General features: G+C 42.5%; 1 protein-coding gene across 1 annotated transcript; it reads left to right on the top strand.

Moving 5' to 3' along the window:
* The first annotated feature begins 11,162 nt into the window (after positions 1-11,162).
* FGF3 (fibroblast growth factor 3) lies at positions 11,163-27,572 on the top strand. Its single transcript, XM_066582453.1, has 3 exons — positions 11,163-11,631; positions 20,851-20,954; positions 26,166-27,572. Exons 1-3 carry the CDS (start codon positions 11,358-11,360, stop codon positions 26,496-26,498), a joined length of 711 nt encoding a protein of 236 aa, XP_066438550.1. The 5' UTR covers positions 11,163-11,357; the 3' UTR covers positions 26,499-27,572.
* The last annotated feature ends 238 nt before the right edge of the window (positions 27,573-27,810 follow it).

Here is a 27,810-nt window from a genome sequence, read left to right as displayed (position 1 = left end):
GAAGAGACGCGTTCCCGCTTGTCGTAACCTGGGATGACCGAGGGGCAACACAGGGGGGGGGGCATCACTAAAGGTAAGTGAATAACTTCTTTTTGCAACATTTTCCATGCACAATGTACATTACAAAGTGCATGGAAATGTGCAAACAGAAGTAATGAGATATGATGTTTATGGCCGGACAACCCCTTTAAATGGAGGTGTACCAAAATCGACTATTATCACCTAACCACAAGATAGGTGATAAAATTCTGATTAGTGGGGGTTTCACTGCTGAGACCCCCACTGATCTGAGAATCTGACTCCCACTTCTTATCACTGTGGGCTCACTGTACCCACTTGTAGTGATGTGGAGACTGAATAGAGTGGTGGTCATACATGTGCCATGCCCTTCCATTTATTTTAGTGGAGCCAAGTACAAATGTCTGGTTATCTTTGGCAGTCCCATTGAAGGCGAATTGGGTAGCATCATGCATGCACGGCTGATGCTCTGTTCCACCCTCTCCTTACTATGGGGGGTGCAGTGAGCCAGAAGAGTGGAAGACATGGGAACCCCATTCTCAGCAGTAAGACCCCCATATATGGGATCCTCCAGAAAGATCAGACTTTCCCCACCGATCAGACTTCTATCACCTATTCTATAAGATGATTTTGGCATAGCTGCTTTAAGCTAAAGTCCATGTTTATGACTAGGAAAAATGGGAATCATTGAAGAGTAGCAATGTGCAAAGCACTGTTACCCAAGATGGACACCGTCAATCCTCTGCTTCGGTATGCAAAAAGAGAAAAAAATAGCCATGATGCTTCTCCATGTTCTTTGGGCTGATGAGTCTAAATTGGACAACATAGGATCCATACTGCTGGACATAAAACAAATCCGTCTCCCCCAGGAATAAAAGCCTGGATACATCTCTTTCTGGGAGGAGGAAACTAGTTCGAACTGAACCAGAATTTCACCAATACCCCTGAAACTTGTGTATAGCACTGTCTAAGCCATAAAAGCCTTGTATGATACTTATAGGTAACCCATGAGTGTATTGAAGTACTCTTGAACTGTTTCAAGGCAAAGTTAATGAAGAAAAATGAGAAAAAAAGAAGAAATAGAAGGAAAAAAGATTTTGTTCCTTTTTTTATTTATTCTTTTCCTTATTTTTATTCTTTTTTTCTTCATTTTCTGTGTCAACAGCCATACTTACTGATATACTGATACAAAATACAAGGGCAGGTGTAGGGACTCGCAAGAGAACAAGAACTTGACATGGGTTTGCAGGCTTCCGTATTTTGGCCAAAATACTAACTGATACCTCATATTTATCATTATTTTTGCAGCAAGCCATCTGGTTTAAATGCTGGGGGAACCCAGGGTACCAGTTTGGTTCAGTCTTGAGGTGCAGGGCAAGCCACCGAACTGAAACATAAGTGGCGTCATTAATAGGTTGTAAGCCTACATGGTGCACCACACAAATCAGTTGGTCTAGTAACCTTTGTATACCTTATCTATGTGCAAGTATAACACTAGGCAGCCCCCCCCCCCTCCCAACATGTGACAGGTGTGTGAATGGTTGTTTATCGGTATTTTGCACTTGTAAAATGCTCCTCCATATAGCAATCTGGCTGTCTGCATGCTGAGGGATATGGTTCTACACCTGCATTTAGTATCGGTATATCCGTAAGTGTGGCCGGTGGCAGTGGTTGTTTTGAATTGATATGTCCTCTTTCTGTGATTTTTTTCTTCGTTTTTTCCATCTTCTTTTAAAAGGAAGAAGACAAAATAGAAGAAGAATTTTAGTGGGTTTGGCCAAGATGAACCACCCAAGGTTTGGGTTTGCACGAAATAAAAGTTTTAGCATAGTTTGACCCAATACAGGGTTTGCCTGTTTCAGTTCACTTAATTCTAATCATTATACACCATGAAAACGCAATCCTAGGCAGACGGCCGTGATTTGTCGCGAAATCACGTGCAGAAAACAAATCACGGCATGCTCTATTTCTGTCACTCCTCGGCGGCTGGCTCCACTCTGCGCATGCGCTGGCACAACAAAGAGCCGGAGCCGCGGGAGAGGTGAGTGCCACGCTGGTCCCTGCAGGGGCTCGGGTCGGGTCAGATGATGATGAACTGTTACCTCTCATCACATAGTAATCTTAAAGGAGATGTCCCGCGCCGAAACGGGTTTTTTTTTTTTTAAACCCCCCCCCCGTTCGGCGCGAGACAACCCCGATGCAGGGGTTAAAAAAACCACCCGCACAGCGCTTACCTGAATCCCGGCGGTCCGGCGTCTTCATACTCACCTGCTGAAGATGGCCGCCGGGATCCTCTGTCTTCATGGACCGCAGGGCTTCTGTGCGGTCCATTGCCGATTCCAGCCTCCTGATTGGCTGGAATCGGCACGTGACGGGGCGGAGCTACACGGAGCTACACGGAGCCCCATAGAGAAGAGGAGAAGACCCGGACTGCGCAAGCGCGGCTAATTTGGCCATCGGAGGGCGAAAATTAGTCGGCACCATGGAGACGAGGACGCCAGCAACGGAGCAGGTAAGTATAAAACTTTTTATAACTTCTGTATGGCTCATAATTAATGCACAATGTACATTACAAAGTGCATTATTATGGCCATACAGAAGTGTATAGACCCACTTGCTGCCTCGGGACATCTCCTTTAAGGGGACATCATTTTTTAAAGGCTATTTTTAATATTGGGAGTAGAAGTCCTCTTTAAATATTTGACCCTGAGAATTAATGTTTAACCAATAGAAGAACTCACCACCTCCTGTGGTTGCCCTATCCTCATTTGCACAGGGAAAGACTAGAAGCAATGGAGTGAAACTGAAAGGGAGGAGACACAGATTAGATATTAGAAAAGACTTTCTAACAGTAAGGATGATCAGTGAATAGAAAAGGTTGCCAGAGGAAGTGGTGAGATCTCCTTCAATGGAAGGAGAATTCACCACCTTCTTCCATTGAAGGAGAACGCACCGCCTCCTGTGACAACCACAGAAGGGGGTGAGTTATTCCATTGGCTAAACATTTGGTCATGCAATGGTCACACTAAGAAAACAAAAAATGACCGCAACCACTGCACAACCTCAATGCTTTCCTATGGGGTACATGGAGGAAACTCCTGCAATCATCACCTGATGCCTACTGAGGAGATACTAAGGTCATGCAATGGTTGCAATGAACTACAACTTTATCCTGGCTGATGTGCGCCCAGAAGTCGTCTTGGAGCCTTATTACTTCTGTAAAGGTTTATTCTAAGCTAATAAGAGGTATTAATGATTCGCACAGACTTCTTAGAGTATCAGACGTTCTCTTTAAGACCAACTGAGAAAGGTTTTGCCGCCATCTCAGCATCTTAATTGTCCTTGATGGTTCTAGGTCATGATCCAAGGAGATGAGGAAGAGGACGTTATTAATCACTTTCAGGATGTCTTCAAGATGAAAAGGAAGTCATTTGATGGAGTACAGTTATCTGCACAACACAAATAGAAGAGCAGGGCATGTATGAAAGGGGTCCTATACTACAGAGTCAAGTCACATTATGACCACAGCTAATATTCAGAGCAGCAGCTAGATGATCTGGGAGTGACTTAGAAAGGAGCTGGCAGGTTGTCCCAGGTATCTGGAGCCATGCTGACTGCAGTACATCCCACTGTTGCTGGAGGGTAGGTGGAGGAGGATCCATAGAGTGAACATGAGGTTCAAGGTGGTCTCACAGATGCTCCATTGGGTTAAAGTCTGGGGAATTAGGGGGCCAGAGAAATACTTGGAAGTCTTGGTCATGTTCTTCCAACCACTGTTGGACATTTCTAGCTGTGTAATATGTCCAATTGTCTTGCTGAAAGATATAATTTGCCCCAGGGCAGACAAATAGCATGTATGGGTTACGTGATCTGCAAAGATGGATTCATAACCAAATCAGTTCAGAGTGCCTCCTACATGGATGATTGGGCCCAAGAATGCCACAAAAAAATTCCCCAGACCATAATGCTGTCGCCGCCAGCTTGTGTTCTTCCAGCAATGGCTGCACCAGCTTGTGTTCTTCCAGCAATGGCTGCACCAGCTTGTGTTCTTCCAGCAATAGCTGCACCAGCTTGTGTTCTTCCAGCAATGGCTGCACCAGCTTGTGTTCTTCCAGCAATGGCTGCGCCAGCTTGTGTTCTTCCAGCAATGGCTGCACCAGCTTGTGTTCTTCCAGCAATAGCTGCACCAGCTTGTGTTCTTCCAGCAATGGCTGCACCAGCTTGTGTTCTTCCAGCAATGGCTGCACCAGCTTGTGTTCTTCCAGCAATGGCTGCACCAGCTTGTGTTCTTCCAGCAATGGCTGCACCAGCTTGTGTTCTTCCAGCAATGGCTGCACCAGCTTGTGTTCTTCCAGCAATAGCTGCACCAGCTTGTGTTCTTCCAGCAATGGCTGCACCAGCTTGTGTTCTTCCAGCAATGGCTGCACCAGCTTGTGTTCTTCCAGCAATGGCTGCACCAGCTTGTGTTCTTCCAGCAATGGCTGCAGAGTGTTTGTTCTCTGATGTTTCTCGTCTGAGATGCCAATGTCCATCCATTCGATGAAGCAGAAAATGTGACTTACCGGAGAAGGCAACCCTCTGCCAATCAGCAGTGGTCCATTCCAATACTGTCGTGCAAATTGAAATGTTTTATTCCAATGCACCTTTGTTAGCACAGGTATAGTGATCATTCTGCTTTGTAGCTCCATATGCACTAGGGTTTGCTGAACGGTTGTTTTAGACATGTCTGATAGCCTCCTGGTTCATTTTCATGGTGAGCTGCTCCACTGTAGGGTATCGGTCGGCCCTCGTGCACCTTCGTAGCTGACATTTACTTCTCACATCAATGACACATGGCGCTCTGCAGTTTCCATGTCGGTTATTCTCAATGGTGCCATTCATCCATTCATGATACACTTTCACTACAGCAGCACATGAACAGTTCACAAACTGTGTGGTTTGAGAAATGTTGCCATCCTTGGCCCGAAAGACAATATTCATCTCTTTTTTGCAACTCTGATTAATTGCCTTTTTTTTACCCATGACAATGAGTGATATGTGAGCAGACAGTCTATCGCACACCTTATATACCCACCAAGCCAGCCCACCACTTGTCCCTTCCTTCATGGGCTACGTGCTGCTGACGTCAAAAGTAGAAGGTGGTCATAATAATGTGACTCGACTGCGTTAATGGTCATTGCCCCTGTAGAAGTAACTATAGGGGATGTTCAGGTTGCAGTACACCTAGTCTCTTGTGCTTCAAAGTGCCCAGTGGCCACTCTGCCACCTAATAAGACACATGTACTATGAACAGCATGTGGTAACTTGTAGCCTTTGGTATAGCTTTTGAATCAGGGCCCAAGAGCTTCAACTTAAGGCCCATTTACACACAATGATTATCGCTCAAATTTGTTCAAACGATGTCTTATGTGTGATAATCGTTGCGTGTAAATGCAACAATCGTTAGCTTTTCGGCCAAACGATGATTTTTAGTTCAGCCTAAAAACCATTGTTCACCCGGCCAATGATAGCAGGGACCGCACTCTGTGATTCTCCACAGGAGCGCTGACAACATTGTTTTTAGCTGCTGTCCCACAGGAGAACAATGGAGTTGTATGCAGATAACAGACTACCTGCTGTTATCTGCATACAGTGAAGGGAGCTTTATTTACATGCAAATGAAGCTAATAAGCTACTAATGGGCATTAGTGTCCATTAGTAGTTTATGCAAAATGATCACTCAAACTGTCGTTCAAGCTATCTTTTGAACAAATTTTGAGCGATCATCTTTGCATGTAAATGGGGCTTTACACCTTCGGGTTCTTAAAGGGGTTTACCAGAGCTCCAAGTTATCCCTTTCCACAGGGAGAGAAGGCAATGTGGACAATTCATTGTCTTGTTCCTCTAACCCATTGCTAGTGATCAGAGGTTGATTACCTTGAGCATTGTCCTGTTGAACAATAGCACTATGGTTAGGGAAGACTTCCTGGGTGCAGATGGTCAGCTAACAGGTCCCTGTAGTGTTTACCATTCAAGGATTGTGGTATGATAACCGACGGTCTTGGGCCATGCTCGGAAAACACTCCCCAGACCATGACACTGCCACCATCAGCTTGCTGAATCCCAAAGGTGCATCCATGGGATGTGGCTTCTTGCTGTTTATGCCAGCTATGAACTCAGCCATTCCTCTGGTTCAGCAGGAAATGGGACTCATCACTCCAGGAGACCTTCTGGCACGTGTCTAAGATCCATTGACATCTTTTCTCGGCCCATGCAAGGCATTACTGGCGATAATGTGTGGTCATCAGGGTCACCCTTGTCGGTCTCCAGCTATTGAATCCCAGTCGATGCAAGGTATGCCGCTTGGTCGCTGTGGAAATTTGTGTAACTTTCCTGCTGTTGAACTGCTAAGATGCCAGATGTGCCATCCAATGCTTGATGCTAGGATCTGCCACTGTGTGTTCTTCTGTCGGATGTCTGTCCATGGTAAACCAGTCTTGGTACACTCTTGATCCGGAGATCCAAGAACTGCTAACAATTGCAACTGTTTCAGAAATACTGGCACCAAAAATTGGCCCATGCTCAAAGTCAATCAAGTCACCATGTTTACCCATGACTGCCAAATGTTGCCTTCTGCTGTACAGAGGAGAGGTCAGCATTTTATCTAAGAGTACATTGTGATGAGGCAATTGCAATACTGATCACAAAATGTCACATGTCAGCTGTTCCTAATGCAGTGATTGTTCAGGCATGTGAACCATCACATAAGAAATAGACCCTCATGGCACTTGATTGCCTTCATAGTCACTGGCAAATGAGATTGTCTTCTACTGGACCTTTGGGGAACATTATTGTATCTGAGCTTGGACCAATCTCGTAATCTAGTGGACCAGTCTGACCATGCTTACAGTATTCTAGCAAATTATCCTTATGTCGACATGGAGGGTGATTGACTGCAGCTCTACAGAGGTGAGAAGAATCCACCCCCGCTATACATCACAAGTATACAACTCCTCACAAGTTTAGATTGGTCAAGGCATGGATCTTGGTGAATTACTCTAGAGTGCTTTGAGGATTCCCCTCAAATTAGTCCATGTTAAGGTTAAGTACTCTTTGGATGAAGTGATAAGGATTACCGAGGACTCTCCATGAGTCAATAGTTGACTATCAGTCAAGACTTACAACATTAGAGAGGGTGGAAGGAGCTGTCAAAAAAAACTGGGCCCCTCAATAGCCGATGAGGCTGAAATCTTTTTTTTTTGTGAGCTCGCGAGTGACAAATGTTCCGAATGTTCATAAGCAGTACAAAGTTTTTATCATGTTTCTTGCTAAGCGATGAGTGAATTCCTGACTTGGCGAGAACTCCACAAGTGTAAGAGGATCTTGTAAGCTGTCTTACTCTATAGCAAGAGCGCCTTTCACTTAATGACAAACTAAAAATGGCACTGGATGATCAAGGTCAATGACCTGATTAGAAACAGTTCATTAAAATCAAGCGATGACAAGAAGTCCTATAGACTAGTGATAAAACAGGGGATAAATGGGGCAATTTCTCATTAGGGCAGACAAATGCCTATCCTTAGTAACACGTATAATAAAGATATCTCATCGGGCGATAAGTCTGAGCAGTGAACCTCTCAGAAGTAACTGGATTTGTCAGATCTAATAGATCGAAAATAACAGAACTATAGAAATATAGTACATAAAGCGAAGCTTAATCCCTTCCCGACACACATAGGCTATATTCATCTTTACTGCCTATGCCCTGTGTATTTAGCATGTATATACACATCTGCTGTATGTGCTGTGAACAGAGAAGGTTTAGGAGCTGGGCCCGCTCGAAACACGGCGGGTATCAGATACCTGCTAGCATTAGCCACAACTTCGGGTAACTCTGATCGAGGTTGTTACCCCTTTAAATGTCACTGTCAATTCTGCCCCCCAGATGAGATCGTGGGACTGCCCTCTGGGTATCATGACAACCTTGGGCCTATCAACAGGATATCCCAAGAACGGGGGTCCTAACAGTCCTTGTGAAAATAGAGTAAAGGACGCGCATGTGTGCCAAAACACCATTCATTTCAATGAAAGCGTTGGAAATTGCCAAGATGTCTTTGAAATAAATGGAGGGGCAGCGTGCATCCTCTGCTTCACTCATGTGGGGGCTGGCAGGACTCGCGCCCTTAAAGGGGTTGTCCCGCGCCGAAAGGGTTTTTTTTTTTTCAATAGCCCCCCCGTTCGGCGCGAGACAAACCCGATGCAGGGGTTTAAAAAAAAAAAACGGATAGTACTTACCCGAATCCCCGCGCTCCGGTGACTTCTTACTTACCTTGCGAAGATGGCCGCCGGGATCTTCACCCACGGTGGACCGCAGGTCTTCTCCCATGGTGCGCCGTGGGCTCTGTGCGTTCCATTGCCGATTCCAGCCTCCTGATTGGCTGGAATCGGCACACGTGATGGGGCGGAGCTACGAGCAGCAGCTCTCCGGCACGAGCGGCCCCGTTCGGAAGGGAGAAGACCGGACTGCGCAAGCGCGTCTAATCGGGCGATTAGACGCTGAAATTAGACGGCACCATGGAGACGAGGACGCCAGCAACGGAGCAGGTAAGTGAAAAACTTCTGTATGGCTCATAATTAATGCACAATGTACATTACAAAGTGCATTAATATGGCCATACAGAAGTGTATACCCCCACTTGCTTTCGCGGGACAACCCCTTTAAGATTGGTGGGGGCCCAGTAGTTGGACCTACACTGATCATACAGTTATTCCCTATGTAGCCTTAGAGTGCCATCTTTCTGATCCAGAGCTCCAAATCCTCTACAAAGCCTGAAGACCATTTTGGCCATCTTGGATGCCCAAAAAGAGGACCCAAAACCGGTTGCTGGTTTTAAATAAAGCATTATTGGTTTTTTCACACCATTAGCTTCCTATCCATTCTAACCAACTATTGAAGCACGGGTTCTAGTTTCTGTTTTCTCCTCTTCATCTGGTAATATCCATTAAATTGACCATTGGTCCTCCGGCATACTAGGCCGGCAGCCCCTTATCTGATCCCTGGTCTTGCCTCTCTATAGGTCCAGCAGACTGGTACACCACCCACACCTGGTTACCTCTTTCGGGTCGTTCTGCCCAATTCTTTCCTCTTCTCTCAAGCTCATTAATTAATGTAGCTTTAAAGGGCTGTTTTTCTGATACAGAGCCCCAAATCCTCTGAAGATAGTTTCTATCATCTTGGATGCCCCAAAACAGGACCTAGAACTAGTTGATCAGAGGGACGGCTGAGAAGACCAACTACAGGTCATACTCCCTCATCGTCCTGCCCTGGCGCAGAATTGCGCTCCGAAACCAGAGGGTTGCTTTAACTCCATGGCAGTAAAATATAAGTCCAATCTATTTAAGAGATTCATTAGCACAACACTGGGTCTTAGAATAACCCACTGATATAAGATGGACATTTACATTAAAGGGTTGTACCAGAATAAAGTTATACAACCATCCAGTGATTCAAGTCTGATGGGTGGGGGTCTCACCGCTGAGACCCCCATTAATCCCAAGAACAGGGGTCCTGTGTCCCCTCTGCTCCTCATTGCGGGCTCTCTGCACCGCCAGCAGTGAGGAGGAAATTGAATGGAATGGTAGTCACGCATGCGCGGTTCCGCTGTATTCATTGTCAATGGGACTGCCGGAAATAGCCGAGTGCTTTTACTTGGTTACTTCCATCAGCCCATTGGAATGAGTGGAATGGCAGTGGCGCATGTGTGACCACCACTACATTCAATCTGACTTCATTGCGGATTAGTTCAATGTACCCAGAGTGACAAGAATATGGGGGCACAGGATCCCCATTCTCACGATCGGTGGGCTGAGACCCTCATTGAGCAGACTTTTATCACCTATCCTATGGGTAAGGTGACAAAAGTCTATTGCGATATAACCCCAGGGTTATCTGCCCACATTTTTTAATGATGACCTATCCTCTGGATTGGCCATCAGTAGTTAATGGATTGCCGCTTCGGACCCCCGTCCATCACCTGATCGTCCGGCTCACGATGCAGCGGTCCATATGTTGTTATTACCCGTTGAGCACAGGAAGTGCATACACCGGCTTCACTTCCATTGAAATCAATGGTAGAGACGGTTTGCAACACCATTTTCGGCTTCTCCATTGGTCAGCGGGTGACATCCAGTCCTGACCAGGAGAAGAGCAGGAAGTGCCGTAGCAGCGCGGCTCTCCCGTTGACTTCCTGTGCATGCACTTCCTGGCTAATGACAACACCCTACCCACTGCACTGCACAGCGGTCCGGACGATCAACTGATCCCAAGTAGCGAACCCCATCCATCAACGACTGATAGCCTATCCAAAAGATAGGTCATCAGTGAAAAAGAGGACAGCCAACCCCTTAAAGTGTCAACCTGCGATGGGCATTATTAATGGGCGATCTACAATGACATCTCCAGTTCCTCTTGAAGCTAATGAATAAACACTTCTTTTTCTTCCTCCTGCCCAGTGAAAGCTCATTAGTCTCAGTGATACTAACAAATTGACCCAAAGGAAAGCGTCTTTACAATTGAAATAAATTGCCTTTCAATTTGTGTTGAAATGGAGACACAGCTCCTCCAACAATCCACGTCTGCCGCCTTTTTATATGCGCCTTTCGCATGTGCATTTTTAAGAGTCAGGTTGTTTCTTTTCCAGCATCCGTCATCCTGTTTGTCATGTATTGTGACCCGGGGATTGATAGATGTAGGGACCATTCTCTTAAAATCCCCAATGTATAATTTTCATATGCATAATTGTTCTTTTTTTGGATCTTTGAAAAGGCAGCGCTGGGCTCAGACCCTTCCCTCCGATGGGCTGCTGACTCTTTGTGATGTGGCTTTTCTTCTCTTCTTTTTTTTTTCTTGCCTTTGCACCGAGCCACTGTAAGTAGTGCTGTGTAATTTTATCCAGCCTGCACTTTTAGTTCACACAAGACTGATACCTTGCCTGCCTCCTTTGTATCAATTGGTCGGGATCTGTCTATTGTTGCAAGGGGAGGGGGGTGGCTTTTATTTCAGCGCACTTGAGCACCACTATTTCTTGTAAACTCATAAAATTCAGAAGGCATCATCACGTTTGGGAGATTGGTTAAAGCCCGGCTGCTACTACTCCATGAACCTGTGGCCTTCCTTGACATCTATTTCCTTAGAAGATCAAGACAAGACAGATAAAAGGTCAGATAACACTTCCAATGTCTCATGCATCACAGTAGTGTGACTTGCTACTTTAAAGAGCTGCTAACAAGACTTCTTTAATGGGACCCCTTGTGACATTTGCTTCCAGCCTTCCAGCCTTCAGTGTTTTGGCCATGCCACAATGGTTATAATCTGGATCTTGTTGCTCAGTTGTTTCGATCTTGGTCGGCAGGTATCCTGGGCTAAGAGTTTGTCTGGTACTGCTAAAGTGCCTTGTGCCAGAGGCAAACTGTGTGACCCCAGGCTAAGAAGAGATGCAGGAGGACGCGGTGGGGTTTATGAACACCTTGGAGGAGCACCTCGACACAGGAAGCTTTATTGTGCAACTAAGTATCACCTACAGATACATCTGAATGGCAAAATTAATGGGACACTCGAGAAGAACAGCGTCTTCAGTAAGTGCCATTGTTGAATGGTTAGAATGTATACATATATATTAGTATCATTTCAATGTATGTTCTTTATGTGTAATTCATATACAGTATGGTGCAGGTGTGGAATAAAATGCTGCAAAGTAAGAATGCTTTCAAAAATAGAAGTGTTAACAAAATGCAAAGTGAATGAACAAAAGCGAAATCTATTTCACATCAATATTTGATGTGACCACCCGTTACCTTCAAAACATCATCAATTCTTCTAGGAACACTTGCACACAGTTTTTGAAGGGACTCGGCAGGGAGGTTGTTCCAAACACCTTGGAGAACTAAGCACAGATCTTCTGTAGATGTCGGCTCGCTCCAATCCTTCTGTCTCTTCGTGCAATCCCAGACAGACTGGATGATGATGAGATCCACTTCCAGGACTCCTTGTTCCTCCTTACACTGACAGTTATTAATGACATTGGCCGGATGTTTGGGGTTGTTGTCCTGCAGCAGAAAAAAAATTGGAGTCAAACAGATGCCTTCTATTTTACTTTGCAGCATTTGTTCCACACCTGCCTAAAACCTTTGCACAGCAATGCCTGTTAGAGCTTATATAGGATCAACCTTCTATAAGGCAATGACATATATGTCTGTCTGTTATATACAGTAATCTTTAACCTTCATAATGACTATTCATAAGTCCTCAACCTATGCTACATATACCCCAGAGGATACACAGCATGCCTCTAGGGGGTACTCATACCATCTTCAGGGACTGTGATATAATTTATTGTAATTAGGGGTAATTGGCATTGGAGAATTGAGAACCCTGCTCTGAATGACAGGTCAACTATAGATTGCACTACATTGCATGATTAAGCATCAGTTTGCTTTGACAGACAAGGCTGCTTTCACATCGGAGGTTCCGTTTTAGTGCTCCGTTATGGGGAAAGGAAATGGGAATCTCCTATCCGAATGTGTCTTACGACAGAACCGAATGGCGCTGAACAGATGCCATTGACTATAATGGGGTCCGTTGGGTTTCTGCTAAGCATTTCATCAGACGAAAAAGCGTTGCATGCAGTACTTTTTTATTTTATTTTATGCCAGATCTGCGATGGAACAGCGCAAATGTGCAAGCGGACTAAGATAGCCATAGAGATGATGATAATCATAAAGAATCCATCCATAAACCACAATCATATCATTGTGTCCATGGATGGAATGAGTTCACAACATGTTATGAATTCCTACCTCCTTAAATGATACATTTTGTAAACATGATGGAATTTGCAACATTGTAACAATTTGTGAGCCAGAGCATAATTCCCTTACTAGTCTGATAGTATATATAGGACTGCACTATATATAGTATCAGATATGGCCAGCCACGCTTCTATCCAGGACTGGACGGATTATGAGGAGCTTATTTTATGAGGTCTAGACGTAAAACCAAACATAGTGGGACATTGTAAGTCTCTTTTTTTATGCTGTCTCTTATTTCATCCATGAGATATAGGGATGGTGAAGCATTATTTCCCTCTCACTGTGCCTTTCTTAAACCTGGAGGGTAAAGACGTATCTTCTTCATCCCTCCGCTGGTTCTCCGAAAATGGCATTTGTTTAAGAGCAGATAAGCGTGTTTTCTTATATATAAAAAAAAGGCAGTCGGCAAGAACAATAGATGAGTCCACCATGCTGTTACTACATTCACGGAGTTTTGTCCACCTTCTTGGCTTTCCTGAAAGCTCCTTGTCAAAATGCTGAAAAGGCAGGATAAAGTTTCTGCTGTTAATCTCAGTGGTCACATCCCTACTGTGGGCATTAAACTCTATAGCATCTTAGTAAATACAGGTGTAGCAGAGCCGAGTTTGCCACTTTGTAAAACCCATCACAATGTGAAGGAATGCGTAGGAACCGTATTTTGTAATCGTAATGGAGTGAGTTATCACCAAGTACTAAGCAAACAACATGATGACAAACTCAGCCCTACTGCATCTACATGATCACATGATTGTATATCAAAATTGAATCCTGTATAGATCAAATTGAAGATCGGTAAAATTCATAGTGTGTTGGGGGTTTTATGAGTTTATATAATTTCAGTTGGAAAAGTAAAAGAAATCATCTATATAGATAGATAGATGAGACCGATATGAGATAAACTGATAGATAGATAGATAGATAGATAGATAGATAGATAGATAGATAGATAGATAGATATGAGATAGATAGATATGAGATAGATATGAGATACATATAAATAGATAGATAGATGAGACCAATATGAGATAAACTGATAGACAGATAGATAGATAGATATGAGATACATAGATAGATAGATAAATAGATAGATAGATAGATATATGAATGGATAGATAGATAGATAGATAGATAGATAGATATGAGATACATAGATAGATAGATAGATAGATATGAGATAGATAGATAGATAATGAGATAGAAAGATAGATTGATAGATAGATATGAGATAGATAGATAGATAGATAGATAGATATGAGATAAACTGATAGATAGATAGATAGATATGAGATAGATAGATAATGAGATAGATAGATAGATAGATAGATAGATAGATAGATATGAGATACATATAAATAGATAGATAGATATGAGATATAGATAGATAGATAGATATATAGATATGAGATAGATAGATAGGAGATAGATAGGAGATAGATAGATATGAGATAGATAGATAGATGGATAGGAGATAGATAGATAGATAGATAGATAGATAGATATGAGATAGATAGATAGATATGAGATAGATAGATAGATAGATATGAGATCGATAGATATAAGATAGATAGATAGATAGATAGATATGAGATAGATAGATATGAGATAGATATAGATAGATAGATCGATAGATATGAGATACATAAATAGATAGATATGAGATCGATAGATAGATAAATAGATAAATAGATATGAGATAGATTGATATGAGATAGATAGATATGATATAGATAGATAGATAGATAGATAGATAGATAGATATGAGATAGATAGATAGATAGATAGATAGATATGAGATAGATAGATAATGAGATAGAAAGATAGATAGATATGAGATAGATAGATATGAGATAAACTGATAGATAGATAGATATGAGATACATAGATAGATAGATAGATAGATATAAGATAGATAGATAATGAGATAGAAAGATAGATAGATAGATATGAGATACATATAAATTAATAGATAGATATGAGATATAGATAGATAGATAGATATGAGATAGATAGATATGAGATCGATAGATAGATATAAGATAGATAGATAGATAGATAGATATGAGATAGATAGATATGAGATAGATAGATAGATAGATATGAGATCGATAGATAGATATAAGATAGATAGATAGATAGATAGATATGAGATAGATATAGATAGATCGATAGATATGAGATACATAAATAGATAGATATGAGATAGATAGATAGATAGATATGAGATAGATAGATATGAGATCGATAGATAGATATAAGATAGATAGATAGATAGATATGAGATAGATATAGATAGATCGATATATATGAGATACATAAATAGATAGATATGAGATAGATAGATATGAGATACATATAAATAGATAGATATAGATATCTAGATATAGATAGATATGAGATAGATATGAGATAGATAGATAGATAGATAGATAGATATGAGATAGATAGATATGAGATCGATAGATATAAGATAGATAGATAGATATGAAATAGATAGAAATGAGATAGATAGATATAAGATAGATAGATAGATATGAGATAGATATAGATAGATAGATCGATAGATATGAGATACATAAATAGATAGATATAAGATCGATAGATAGATAAATAGATATGAGATAGATTGATATGAGATAGATATGAGATAGATAGATAGATATGAGATAAACTGATAGATAGATAGATAGATAGATAGATAGATAGCTAGATAGATAGATAGATAGATATGAGATACATAGATAGATAGATAGATAGATAGATAGATAGATAGATATGAGATAGATAGATAATGAGATAGAAAGATAGATAGATAGATATGAGATACATATAAATAGATAGATAGATATGAGATATACATAGATAGATATGAGATAGATAGATAGATATGAGATCGATAGATAGATATAAGATAGATAGATAGATAGATAGATATGAGATAGATAGATATGAGATAGATAGATAGATATGAGATTGATAGATAGATATAAGATAGAAAGATAGATAGATAGATAGATATGAGATAGATATAGATAGATCGATAGATATGAGATACATAAATAGATAGATATGAGATAGATAGATAGATAGATAGATATGAGATAGATAGATATGAGATAGATAGATATGAGATCGATAGATAGATAGATAGATAGATAGATAGATAGATAGATAGATAGATAGATAGATAGATAGATAGATATGAGATAGATAGATATGAGATAGATAGATAGATATGAGATTGATAGATAGATATAAGATAGAAAGATAGATAGATAGATAGATATGAGATAGATATAGATAGATCGATAGATATGAGATACATAAATAGATAGATATGAGATAGATAGATAGATAGATAGATAGATATGAGATAGATAGATATGAGATAGATAGGAGATAGATAGATAGATAGATAGATAGATATGAGATAGATATAAATAGATCGATAGATATGAGATACATAAATAGATAGATATGAGATAGATAGATATGAGATACATATAAATAGATAGATAGATATAGATATCTAGATATAGATAGATATGAGATAGATATGAGATAGATAGATATGAGATCGATAGATATAAGATAGATAGATAGATATGAGATAGATAGATATGAGATAGATAGATATAAGATAGATAGATAGATATGATATAGATAGATATGAGATAGATATAAATAGATAGATATGAGATCGATAGATAGATAAATAGATATGAGATAGATTGATATGAGATAGATAGATATGAGATAGATAGATAGATAGATAGATAGATAGATAGATATGAGATAGATAGATATGATATAGATAGATAGATAGATAGATAGATAGATAGATAGATAGATAGATAGATAGATAGATAGATATGAGATATAGATAGATAGATAGATAGATAGATATGAGATAGATAGATATGAGATAGATAGATAGATAGATAGATAGATAGATAGATAGATAGATAGATAGATAGATAGATAGATAGATAGATAGGAGATAGATAGGAGATAGATAGATAGATATGAGATAGATAGATGGATAGGAGATAGATAGATAGATAGATAGATAGGAGATAGATAGATATAGATAGATAGATAGATAGATAGATAGATAGATAGATAGATAGATAGATAGATAGGAGATAGATATAGATAGATAGATAGATAGATATAAGAGAGAGATAGATAGAATTTGATTAATACATTATAGTTTTATTGATATATTTGTTATTTCGGTTACAGATTCTCATTGCATCCTACATGCACCAAACTGTGATCAGTACAAACATACAGTGCCCTTTAGGAGTTTCTGTCATTCCAATTAAATACCAGAGTTAAAAAAAGTAAAATTAAATCATCTATTTACCAGAACAATACGTATACAATTCGATTACCATTATAGCTTTACTGATATATTTGATAATTCAGTGAAAATATTTAAGCCTTGTTCATAAAAATGACAAAAAGTGACGTAATGGACCCAGGAGCGTCTGAGCATGGTCATGTAAGAGAATACTTAGACATTGATCCATAAAGCTAGATCAAGCTCAGCTCAGGCGGGTTTGATATCCCACACCAATCGATTCTCCACATTTGGACATGCTTTTTAAATAGCCGCAGAAACACGATGAACGAGTCTCTGTAACAAATTACAAGGTGATTTCCCCTAGGAGGCCTTGCTGCAACAATATACAAGACCCTCTGGCATTGAATATGCTCAGCTCTAGCTAAAGCTTCTTATACTCCATAAAACAAATGAACTGTGCCGCCTATTTGTTGTCATGCATTATCCTAACATTTGGGATTGTCAAGATTAAACCTGACTCCTCTGCCCCCATCGATCCAAGTGTGCCGCTAATACCCTGCCAAAAATTGCATTGGTTTTTCTAATCCCCCAAAAACTTTTAAAACATTTATACTCTTCCTTTTGATGGCAAACTGAGATTAGGAAATCTCAAAGGCTCAGGAGGAGTGCGGGGAAAACCACGATTTCCTAGAAGGAAAGTTGTCTTAGGGAAAGCTTTTAACAGAATGGATGTTAATGCTAGCACATCAGATGGGAGGGGGCACTTACTTTTACTACAGTTACATGGGGGACAACCAATTTTAAGAAAGTTTACACAAAGTTTAAAAAACAGATGGGTTCACAAACTTCTTCATTGATGTAGTGTAAATGGATTAAACAACTGTTAAAAAAAATTATTGGAGCAAGTACTGCCTTAGCCGAGTATCTCCCCGCTCGTCTCTAAAGATTCGGGGGCCGTCGGGGGGGCAGGGAGTGGCGGGGGAGAGCTGGGAGGAACGGAGGGGAGATCTCTCTCTCCCTCTCTCCCCCCCAACCCCCCACCCCCCCGCGCTCCCCGCCGCAAATGGGCTCAGACACATGAGCGATACAGGAAATAAATTGCGGCACGTTTTATGCAGCTGCAAGATCTTGCATTGCAGCGCCCATTGCTTTCAATGGGGACGGCAGCAGCAGCGCCGCCCCATTGAAAGCAATAGGAGAAACTCCGCAATCCTCTGCAGATTTTCTGCATCAATTCAGCATCAATTTCTGCAGCAAAAACCGCATCAGAATCCGCACCACTGGAGCCCTAAGGGCGCGTTCAGACGAACATATGCCCAATATCACACACTTCAGTGCAACGCATTGGTGCCGTGAACGAGGCGCTTTTGCGCACATATCGGTGCGTACTACTGTACTTTTTTTTTACAAGCGGGGCATTTTCACACACGTGATACACTTTCACTGTGATTTAAAAGACTTAAAGGGGTTGTCCCGCGCCGAAACGGGTTTTTTTTTTTTTAACCCCCCCCCCCCCCCGTTCGGCGCGAGACAACCCCGATGCAGGGGTTAAAAAAACAACCCGCACAGCGCTTACCTGAATCCCGGCGGTCCGGCGTCTTCATACTTACCTGCTGAAGATGGACGCCGGGATCCTCTGTCTCCGTGGACCGCAGGGCTTCTGTGCGGTCCATTGCCGATTCCAGCCTCCTGATTGGCTGGAATCGGCACGTGACGGGGCGGAGCTACACGGAGCCGGCATTCTACACGAGCGGCCCCATAGAAGACTGCAGAAGACCCGGACTGCGCAAGCGCGGCTAATTTGGCCATCGGAGGGCGAAAATTAGTCGGCTCCATGGGAACGAGGACGCCAGCAACGGAGCAGGTAAGTATAAAACTTTTTATAACTTCTGTATGGCTCATATTTAATGCACGATGTACATTACAAAGTGCATTATTATGGCCATACAGAAGTGTATAGACCCACTTGCTGCCGCGGGACAACCCCTTTAAGCTTAATAAGGTCCAGATGTGCTCTCTTTTTCACAGAATTGCGCAGTATATTGCAAATTCGCACGTGCATTGAGCACGCAAATGTGCTTCTCCCACATTCTCCCACTTCTATGAGGCCTTTGGTGTGCAAACGGGCACAAAAATAGGGCACGGCACGCAAAAAAAAGGGAGTGTTAACGGACCCATTGACATTAAAGGGTTCTATACGACCGTCGGAAGAAGCCCTAATGGAAGTCTCTGGTATCAGTCTGGTGACGAAACGACACTAGATAGTATCTCTTAGAGTGCACACTTACCTATGGGGAGCGGTCCCGGCCAGGGTTGTCAACATGAATTTTTAATTAACAGGCAGTTGTTCATAAGTGAGCGACTGCCTGTTCACATGGGCCAATGTGTCGTTCAGTTTTATGCATGCAGAAATTGAACGGTGAATGAGAGGTGAATGAATCCTCTTTCGTCTGTCAGTCGCTACATGCATTCACACTGACAGATAATCGTTCAGATTCCTGCTGGATTCTGGGAATCTGAACGATAATTGGCCTGGATAAAAGGCCCTTTACCTCTTGCTGCTTCCTGGAAGCTTCCAACACCCCGGGGGAAACACTTCTGCAGACCAAAGGTTTTTTTATAGGCTGCCTCTGAGAAATCAGTTCCTTATTGGTGAGAGCCCTCCTGTAACCCAAGTTAACATTGCAGCCCTATAATAATGTAGTTATTGCTAGTAGCTCCTTGGTGCAGTAATCGGCAATTTTTAGAAAATGCTTTTCAGGCAGCGGCCGCTGTCAGTACCAAAATATACCAGGGTCGGAGCAGAAGCCACTGCTCCGATCACTGTGCTGTGGCTGGCGCTCGTAGGGTAGGGAAGGCCGCTGCTCCGACCCTTGTGTAGTGGCTGGTGCTTGTAGGGTCAGAGCGAAAGCTGCCATTTGACCCCTGTGTAGTGGCTGACATTCGTAGGGTCAAAGCAGAAGAGACTGCTCCGACCCCTGTGTAGTGGCCGACGCTTGAAGGGTCCAAGTGGAAGCCATTGCTTCGACCCCTGTGTAGTGGCTGATGGTCATAGGGTCCAAGCAGAAGCCACTGTTCTGACCCCTGTGTAGTGACAAACATTCGTAAGGTCATAGCGGAAGCCACTGCTCCGACCTCTGTGTAGTGGCCGACGCTTGTAGGGTCAGAGCAAAAGCCACTGCTCCGACCTCTGTGTAGTGGCCGACGCTTGTAGGGTCAGAGCAAAAGCCACTGCTCCGACTCCTGTGTAGCGGCTGATGCTCATAGGTTCCAAGCAGAAGCCACTGCTCTGACCCCTGTGTAGTGACCGACATTGATAGGGTCAGAGCGGAAGCCACTACTCCAACCCCTGTGTAGTGCCTGATGCTTGTAGGGTCAGAGCAGAAGCTGCTGCTCCGACCCCTGTGTAGTGAACGACACTTGTAGGGTCAGAGCCACTGCTCCGACCTCTGTGTAGTGGGTGACGATTATATTTGCAGGCGCATCTTCCATTGATTTCAGTGAGAGTTGCGCCTGCAATTACGAGCTCTCGCCACTACACAGAGGCCGGAGCAGCAGCTTCTCCTCCAACCCCGATTCTGGTACTGACAGCGACCAATGCCTGAAAACCCCCTTAAGTATCTGTACTTGCTCCTGTTTGGACTGAGGAGGATTAACTAACGTGTTTTGTTTATTCCAAGGTATTCTAGAAATAACCGCGGTGGATGTGGGAATTGTTGCCATCAAAGGACTGTTCTCCGGGAGGTACCTGGCAATGAACAAAAGGGGGAGACTTTACGCCTCAGTGAGTACTCTGAAATGCACAAACACCTTTTACTCCTAGAAGCTAAATCCCAGGAACCTAAATCTTCCCTTTTGCAACAGTAGCTCCGTCCTGCATCCTCTTGTGTTTGTTTTACTTCCTCGGCTCAAGCAGGGGCGTAATTATAAGGGGCGCCGAAGATGCCGTTGGATTCCAGGCCCTGGAGCTTAAGCTTAGTTTATCCATAATTGGAAATCAGTTTCAGGAAACGTTTTGAAAATTGTTTATTTTGTTTACAAACAATCTGCAAAAACTGGAAACATGTTTGGGAGAAACATCTTGGTTTGCCAAAGATGTTTGTGTTTTAAAGGGGTAAGCAATTGATGCCTAGTCTGGGGACATCAGTGGTTTCTGCTGCCTGGAACCCCCACTGATCAGCTGGGGTGATATGCTTGGGCACTCAGCTGATTTCTGCAAGAAGCAGACAGCTCCATTCTTTCTGCCATGGCCAAGTTTGGTATTACAGCTCTCTTCCATTCATTTCAATAGGAACTTTGCCTGTAATACCAAGCCAGCCCTCTATAGTCAGAACAGAGCTGTCTGCTTCCTGCAGAAATCATCTCAGTACATGAGTGTACCAGCCTGGCGAATAGCTGATATTTAAGGATTCTGCATGGCAGACCCCCACTGATCTATACTGTGAATAGGAATCAATAGTTTACAAGTGTACAACCCCTTTAATGTTCAGACCAGCCGTATCAGTTTGTATCCAAACCACCTACCTTCTTCAGAGAAGATTACTGTTCAAAATATGAGTTTTCTAGTGCAAATTGCACCACATTTACTATATCTTTTTAGACACTTCTGGAAAGGTTTTCTGACTTGTTCAAAAAAAAGGGCATGGCCTAAATTGTGCCAAAAAGTGCACCAAATTGTTGTGAATTGCACCAAATTTTTGGTACAATTTTGGCTTAAACTAAACCAACTAATAGGCAGTCCAAACTGAGACTACACAGTCTTAAAATTCAACAGATTTACCATTCGGCAGAGCGACTTTGATAAATCTGGCACATTTACTGTCTAACCTCAATTTGCACTGTCTAACGTTTAGACAGTATTATTGAATAAGCCCCCAATTCTTTCTGATATGCTACTAATAGCATATCCCTATCTGCACACGAGTGGCACAGTGCATATTTTATATGTTACTGTGCTTCCCCGAAAATAAGACAGTGTCTTGTATTAATTTTTGTTCAAAAAGGTTTAACTTTTTTACATGTATAGCTGCCTGGACACTATTTAAATTAACTTTTAGCAGGGCTTAATTTCGGAGTAGGGCTTATATTTAAAGCATCCTCAAAAAGCCTGAAAAATCATTTTGCATCCCCAAAAGTTCTGGAAAATCATGATAGGTCTTATTTTCAGGGTATGTCTTATTTTCATGGAGACAGGGTATTACACCTTTTTCTATTTAAAGGGATTGAACAAGCGTAGAAAAAGAACTTTTTTGTAAATCTAGTAGGACCAGGATGAAAATACAGGCAGCTCATGCAGTTGATGTGGGGATGTTGGAGAAATAGGTCCCAGTGGTTGGCCCCATCTATTTTCATATTGGGTGGTGAGGCGAGTCTCCATTCTACAGTAGAACTGGATTGTTAACAAATACTATTGAGTAAACCAAACAAGTAGAACCCTGTTTTGGGTTGAAGTTGGGTTTGGCATGAACCGGAAACAAGCTTTTAGCAAAGTTCTACAGGGTTCTACTGGTTCAGTTCGCTCAACACTAGTCTTGAGCAGTGGTGTATAATGTTTAAGAGCCATGTATAGCACTCTCAGAGTATTATACTGGGCTTTTATGGCTCTTCGACCAGTTTTAGGGAGTTTGGTGAACTTACGATTCATATCAAACGAATTCAGAATGAACTAAACTTTTAGCAAAAGTTTGGCAAACTGGCTGAACCGAATTATTCAAAAGTTCGCGCATCACTATTAACAGAAAGGGGGTAAGAAATGAACAAGACCCTTCTCAAGGCTACAACATTTTTCGGTTAAAAAATCGCTCACAGCCATCTTTTGAGCGATAATCGTTGTGTGCAACTGCACTGACATTGCGCAGTTTTCGTTAAGGAATCGCTGATCTTTTGAGCATGCTGAAAGACAACGATGAGCCTTATCAGGAGTTCACAGCGGGATACAGCTGATACTATTGTTTCAGCTCTATCCCGCTCCCTGAACACAGGCTGGGTATGAAGAACACAGCGGTCCAGCAGTGTTCTTCATACTCCACACGGAGCGCACAGCTGTATACCAGCTGAGCGCTCCATGAACAGCCAGGGTATGAAGAACACAGCGGTCCAGCTGTGTTCTGCATATTCTGCTTGGAGCGGTCAGCTGTACAACAGCCGGGCGCTCCGAGCAGAGAACAGCTGGATGCAGAAGACAAGCAGCCCCGCTTGTCTTCTGCATGCCCCGCTCAGAGCGCAAGATGATCGCTCAACGTCTCTTTTATTGAGACTTTTACGTGCTGACCTCTATTTTTCTGTTAAAGCCATACACCAGTTTTCACCCCATGATGCCTCTATATGCTTTGACTACTATATCTGCTCATCCCATATCTTTAATATCTAGATTATTGTGTATTTTGAGATAATAAACCTCTTTATATGAAAGTAGAAAAACAAAAGTAGAAACCAAAACATAGCGCCACACTAGCCTATAGGCTGTGTCTGGTATTGCAGCCCCACTCCCGTTTAATTCAATTTTCAATCTACATTTGAAGCAAAGCAAAATGAAATTGTGATTCTAGGTTTAGCCACCCGTCTATAATTTCTGGCAGTGTTGCTTACCCTTTTATTGGAGTTGGGGTTGTCTGGGCAATAACCGTTTGTGTGTTGGTTAGAGCAGGGGATTGTCATGTTGATGAGATGACAAATGGGATGGTAATGTTGTCATTTGTTCCTGGAGATGTCAGTCTATCACACTATAGTGACCCCTATGGCTATATAGGGCAGAAAGCCATCACTGTGAACCTCTATGGACACCATGATGTAAGCAGAAGCTTTGACATGACTGAAAACCCATTGTAGAATATAGCAATTACTCAAATGGTGACAGCTCAGTGGGTTTAGTCACCTTATCTGTTTATGGAGATAAGGTAACATGAGCCCCTCCTGGTATCTTATCAGCTAATGCCTTATTAGGAGGTGAGAATGGCTCACCTCCTTCCATCAGTAGAGGACATCTGCACGGAGATTTGTTGAGACCCGAGTCTTTAAACAGTGAACCAATGGACCATATGAATTGATGCCAGATACCTCTTGGGACGACTTACCTCCCTTAAGAATGAAAGGATTGGCATGTTGAAATCCAACAGGCCCGATTCTTCTCACCCCCAACATCTGCTATTAGATTGAGTCAGGACACCTCCATGCCCATAAGAATGTCATTCTGTCTCGATGTAATCAATGAGTTTGGCCAAGATTCATCTGTGTATGGGCACTTTTAGTCTGGACCTTCATCAAAGAGAGCAACTACAAAGAAGGCTTCTCAGGGTGCGGGCAGACGAGCGTAGGCGTATTTACGTTTGCACGAGCGCAACGTATAATCGCCCGAGCGATCGTTTTTCACCGATCACGACCAGAGCTAGAAAGCGTATTTTCGTTTGTTCCTACTTTGCAAACGGTCTTTTCGGCGATCGAATATGCGTTGGTGCGTATTTCGGTCGCATATGTTCCGTTTTTTTTCGAATTGCCGTTTTTACGCGCCGTAAAATCGCCCATGTGAACGAATACATTCGAAACCATTGCCTCAGATGGTCACGTATATACGTTTGGTCGCAAAAATGCGCCGTTTATGCGCTCGTCTGCCCGCACCCTCACTCTGCAGAACCCAGCATGGATTACATGAATACCTATTTGATTTCAATGAACAGCATGTCATACTTCATTTCACCTGTAATGGTGTTGCAGAGGATCCATGGGCATATCTGCAAGCTCATGGGCCTGAGTGCAAGAGTTTACTGTGGGCCCCCAAAAAACTGCCTCCTCTCCCCATAGCTAATTGGTTGAAACCATGGTAATAATATAACCCCCCGTGCCCCTTTGTAGTAATAGAGCCCCCCTATATAGTGATAGAGCCCCCTGTGCCCGTATATAGTAATAAAGCCCCCGTGTGCCCCTATGTAGTAATAAAGCCATTTAATGAGTCATTTCAGGCATTCAGCAGAGCCAATAGGGGTTATGTGACCCATTTACAGATGTAGCAATCGTTAATATGACTGGCATATCATCATAACCTGATTAACAGCATTGTAGTACATTGCAGTTGTTATCATAACGCATTAAAGGGGTATTTTGGTTAGAAAACGTTTTTTTCAAGTGTTTACCTATCTACTGGATGGGTGAAAACTGATTTGGTGGAGTCCAACTCCTAGGACCACCACAGATCCCAAGAATGGGGATCCCATTTCCCCCATCTCTCTTGCTGTAGTCCCCGCAGTAAGGAGGAGATTGAATGGAGTGGCAGTTGCACTTGCGTAGTGCGGCTGCATTTACTTTCACTGGGGCTTATGGAAATAGCCAAGTACAAAGCACCTGGCTATTTCTGTCGCCCCAATGGAGTGGCGGCTGTGCATGCATGACCTGCGCTCTATTCAATGACACCACTGCAGCTGGGAGAAGTCATGAGGAAGTGAGGAGGACAAGGACAATGGAACACCGTTCTCAGGATCAGTGGCAGTACCAATCGTCAGACCCCACCGATCTATCAGTTTGGATAGGTGAAAACTTGAAAAACCGACCCGTTACCAGAATACACCTTTTGACCCTTTGCAATCCAATTTTGGATTCAGGGTTCCCTAGGGGGCTTTCTCTTTCTCCCATTATACAATGGCGCCATCTGCTGGCTAGAGCCAGTACTGCGGTATGTGACATGCTGGAGAGGCCCCCGACAACAGAGCGGCCAGTAATATTCAGTAAGAATACCCTGCTGGAAGTCTTCCAACATCAGAGCTGTACAGCCTTCAATCAGAATGTCTTTAGACATCAGACAGTGTATTGGAAAGGGTTAAATGTCAGGTTAACATTTACTACACCTATAAAGTCATCACTGTTTCCATTTGGGGTGAAAAGGGGATTTACCGCTTCTTTCTACTTTGGGCCAACTTGTATATGGAAGTGTACTCTAGTCAATAAAGCATGGACATTGTTCTCACTCGCTCCTTCTCACTCATTCATTCTTCCTGTTTTATTTCAGGAGACATACAGCCCTGAATGTGAGTTTGTAGAGAGGATCCATGAACTTGGATATAATACATATGCCTCCCGATTACACAGGACAGTTCCAAGCGGAGCTGGAACAAAACGCAAGGCCAATGCGGAAAGACTCTGGTATTTGTCTATCAACGGCAAAGGACGACCCAGAAGAGGTTTTAAGACACGGAGGACTCAAAAATCCTCCCTTTTCCTACCAAGAGTTCTGGACAACAAAGACCATGACGCGGTGAGGTTATTTCACACAAATGTAAAACATAGAGAAAGTATTCCAAGGTCACCGAAAAACAATGGGAGACAGAGAAGAGGACAATGAAAGGACTTGAGTTATGGAGAACGTCTTCCTGCTCCGGTAGTCATGAACCTTCAACAGCCGTTACATTGTGTAAAGCCTATAATGGATTACCTCACTTTTATGACTATGTATTCCATTGGTTTCTTCATGGTACATGGAGACTTCATAATTTATTCTTCTGTCTGCTATCATGGCAAGCCGAGTAGAGGTCATTGGGCATTCTATTCTACATCTTGACTAGACAGTGCCTATCATAAGCTATGCCTTTGAATGTGCCTGTTCTCTAGGTGCATCCTGGCGAAGGACCAATATTCAGCCTCGGAAATTGTACATGCCACCTGTTCCCCTTGGGGGCTTTGATACCCTATTACAGTGATCCCTCACTTTACAATATTAAGTCAACCTTTTATTCCAAAGGTTTACTATTTTCCGTTCTACACTGCACTACGCACACGGTAGCTTTTTTATGGTTCACTTCACATCATCTGTGTAGAAGGTCTATAGTAGTTTCCTCTATGCACCTCTGCCAAGGTCTTCTCTACCTCCATCAAGGGTCTTCCAAGACAAAGCTGATGATTACTGTAACCCTCCATCTAGAAGAGAATTTATAACCCAACACTGGTGTAGAGTTGTGGCACCAACAAACACATTGGTGGTTGGCTTTTCGAACCACCTTGGGCACCATTGTAGGCAGCCACTTAATGACGGTTAAGCCATTGTGCGGTGGGATTGTAAAGCGAGGGATGACTGTATATACTATATGAATTCTAGGAACATGTGGGACCACCCTGCCGTGAGGTGCCCATACGTTATTTCTCAATCAGGTCACATGTTCTTCGTGAATTGGCTCAACCCATAAAGTGTCTTCCCTCAGAATGACTGTGAGACAAGTTCTCTGGAAGTGTTGTTGCTTTTACGTTTTTTTCTGTATGTTTTTCCTGATCTGATCCATGCTAACGGGACACCATGCTCTCGACGGTCGTTCGGTCTACCTCACATTCCATTAGAAGACTGTGTCTGCTGATTGTTCTGTGACCGTATAATGCTAAAACATAACTAAAAGGGTTATTTCCTCTAAGTCACTAACATTAGGTATTGGAAACAAAGTTAAGGGTTGTACAGGAGGGCAAGTATTAAAGTATATTTATTAATATTGGCTAATTTGATCATATGGGGTAACCAACACACGAATGGTATTTGTAATTGTGTCCGAGGTGAAAAACTGCAATTGTGGCCATAAAACCTTGAACAGGTGGCATCAGTAATACTCTTAAGTAGTGTTGAGGGAACTCAGTCCAGTAGAACCTTGTTTAAGGTCAAATGTTGCTAAAAG

This window comes from Eleutherodactylus coqui, chromosome 11, assembly GCF_035609145.1.
Source record: "Eleutherodactylus coqui strain aEleCoq1 chromosome 11, aEleCoq1.hap1, whole genome shotgun sequence".
NCBI lineage: Eukaryota > Metazoa > Chordata > Amphibia > Anura > Eleutherodactylidae > Eleutherodactylus > Eleutherodactylus coqui.
The sequence above is the reverse complement of the archived record's forward strand: the minus strand, read 5'-3'. Positions and strand labels throughout refer to the sequence as shown.

Coding starts and splice junctions, on each gene's coding strand:
- FGF3 (XM_066582453.1), top strand. CDS start 11,358: ATGGTTATAATCTGGATCTTGTTGCTCAGTTGTTTCGATCTTGGTCGG. Junction 11,632..20,850: donor CGAGAAGAACAGCGTCTTCA/GTAAGTGCCATT, acceptor GTTTATTCCAAG/GTATTCTAGAAATAACCGCG. Junction 20,955..26,165: donor GGGGGAGACTTTACGCCTCA/GTGAGTACTCTG, acceptor GTTTTATTTCAG/GAGACATACAGCCCTGAATG.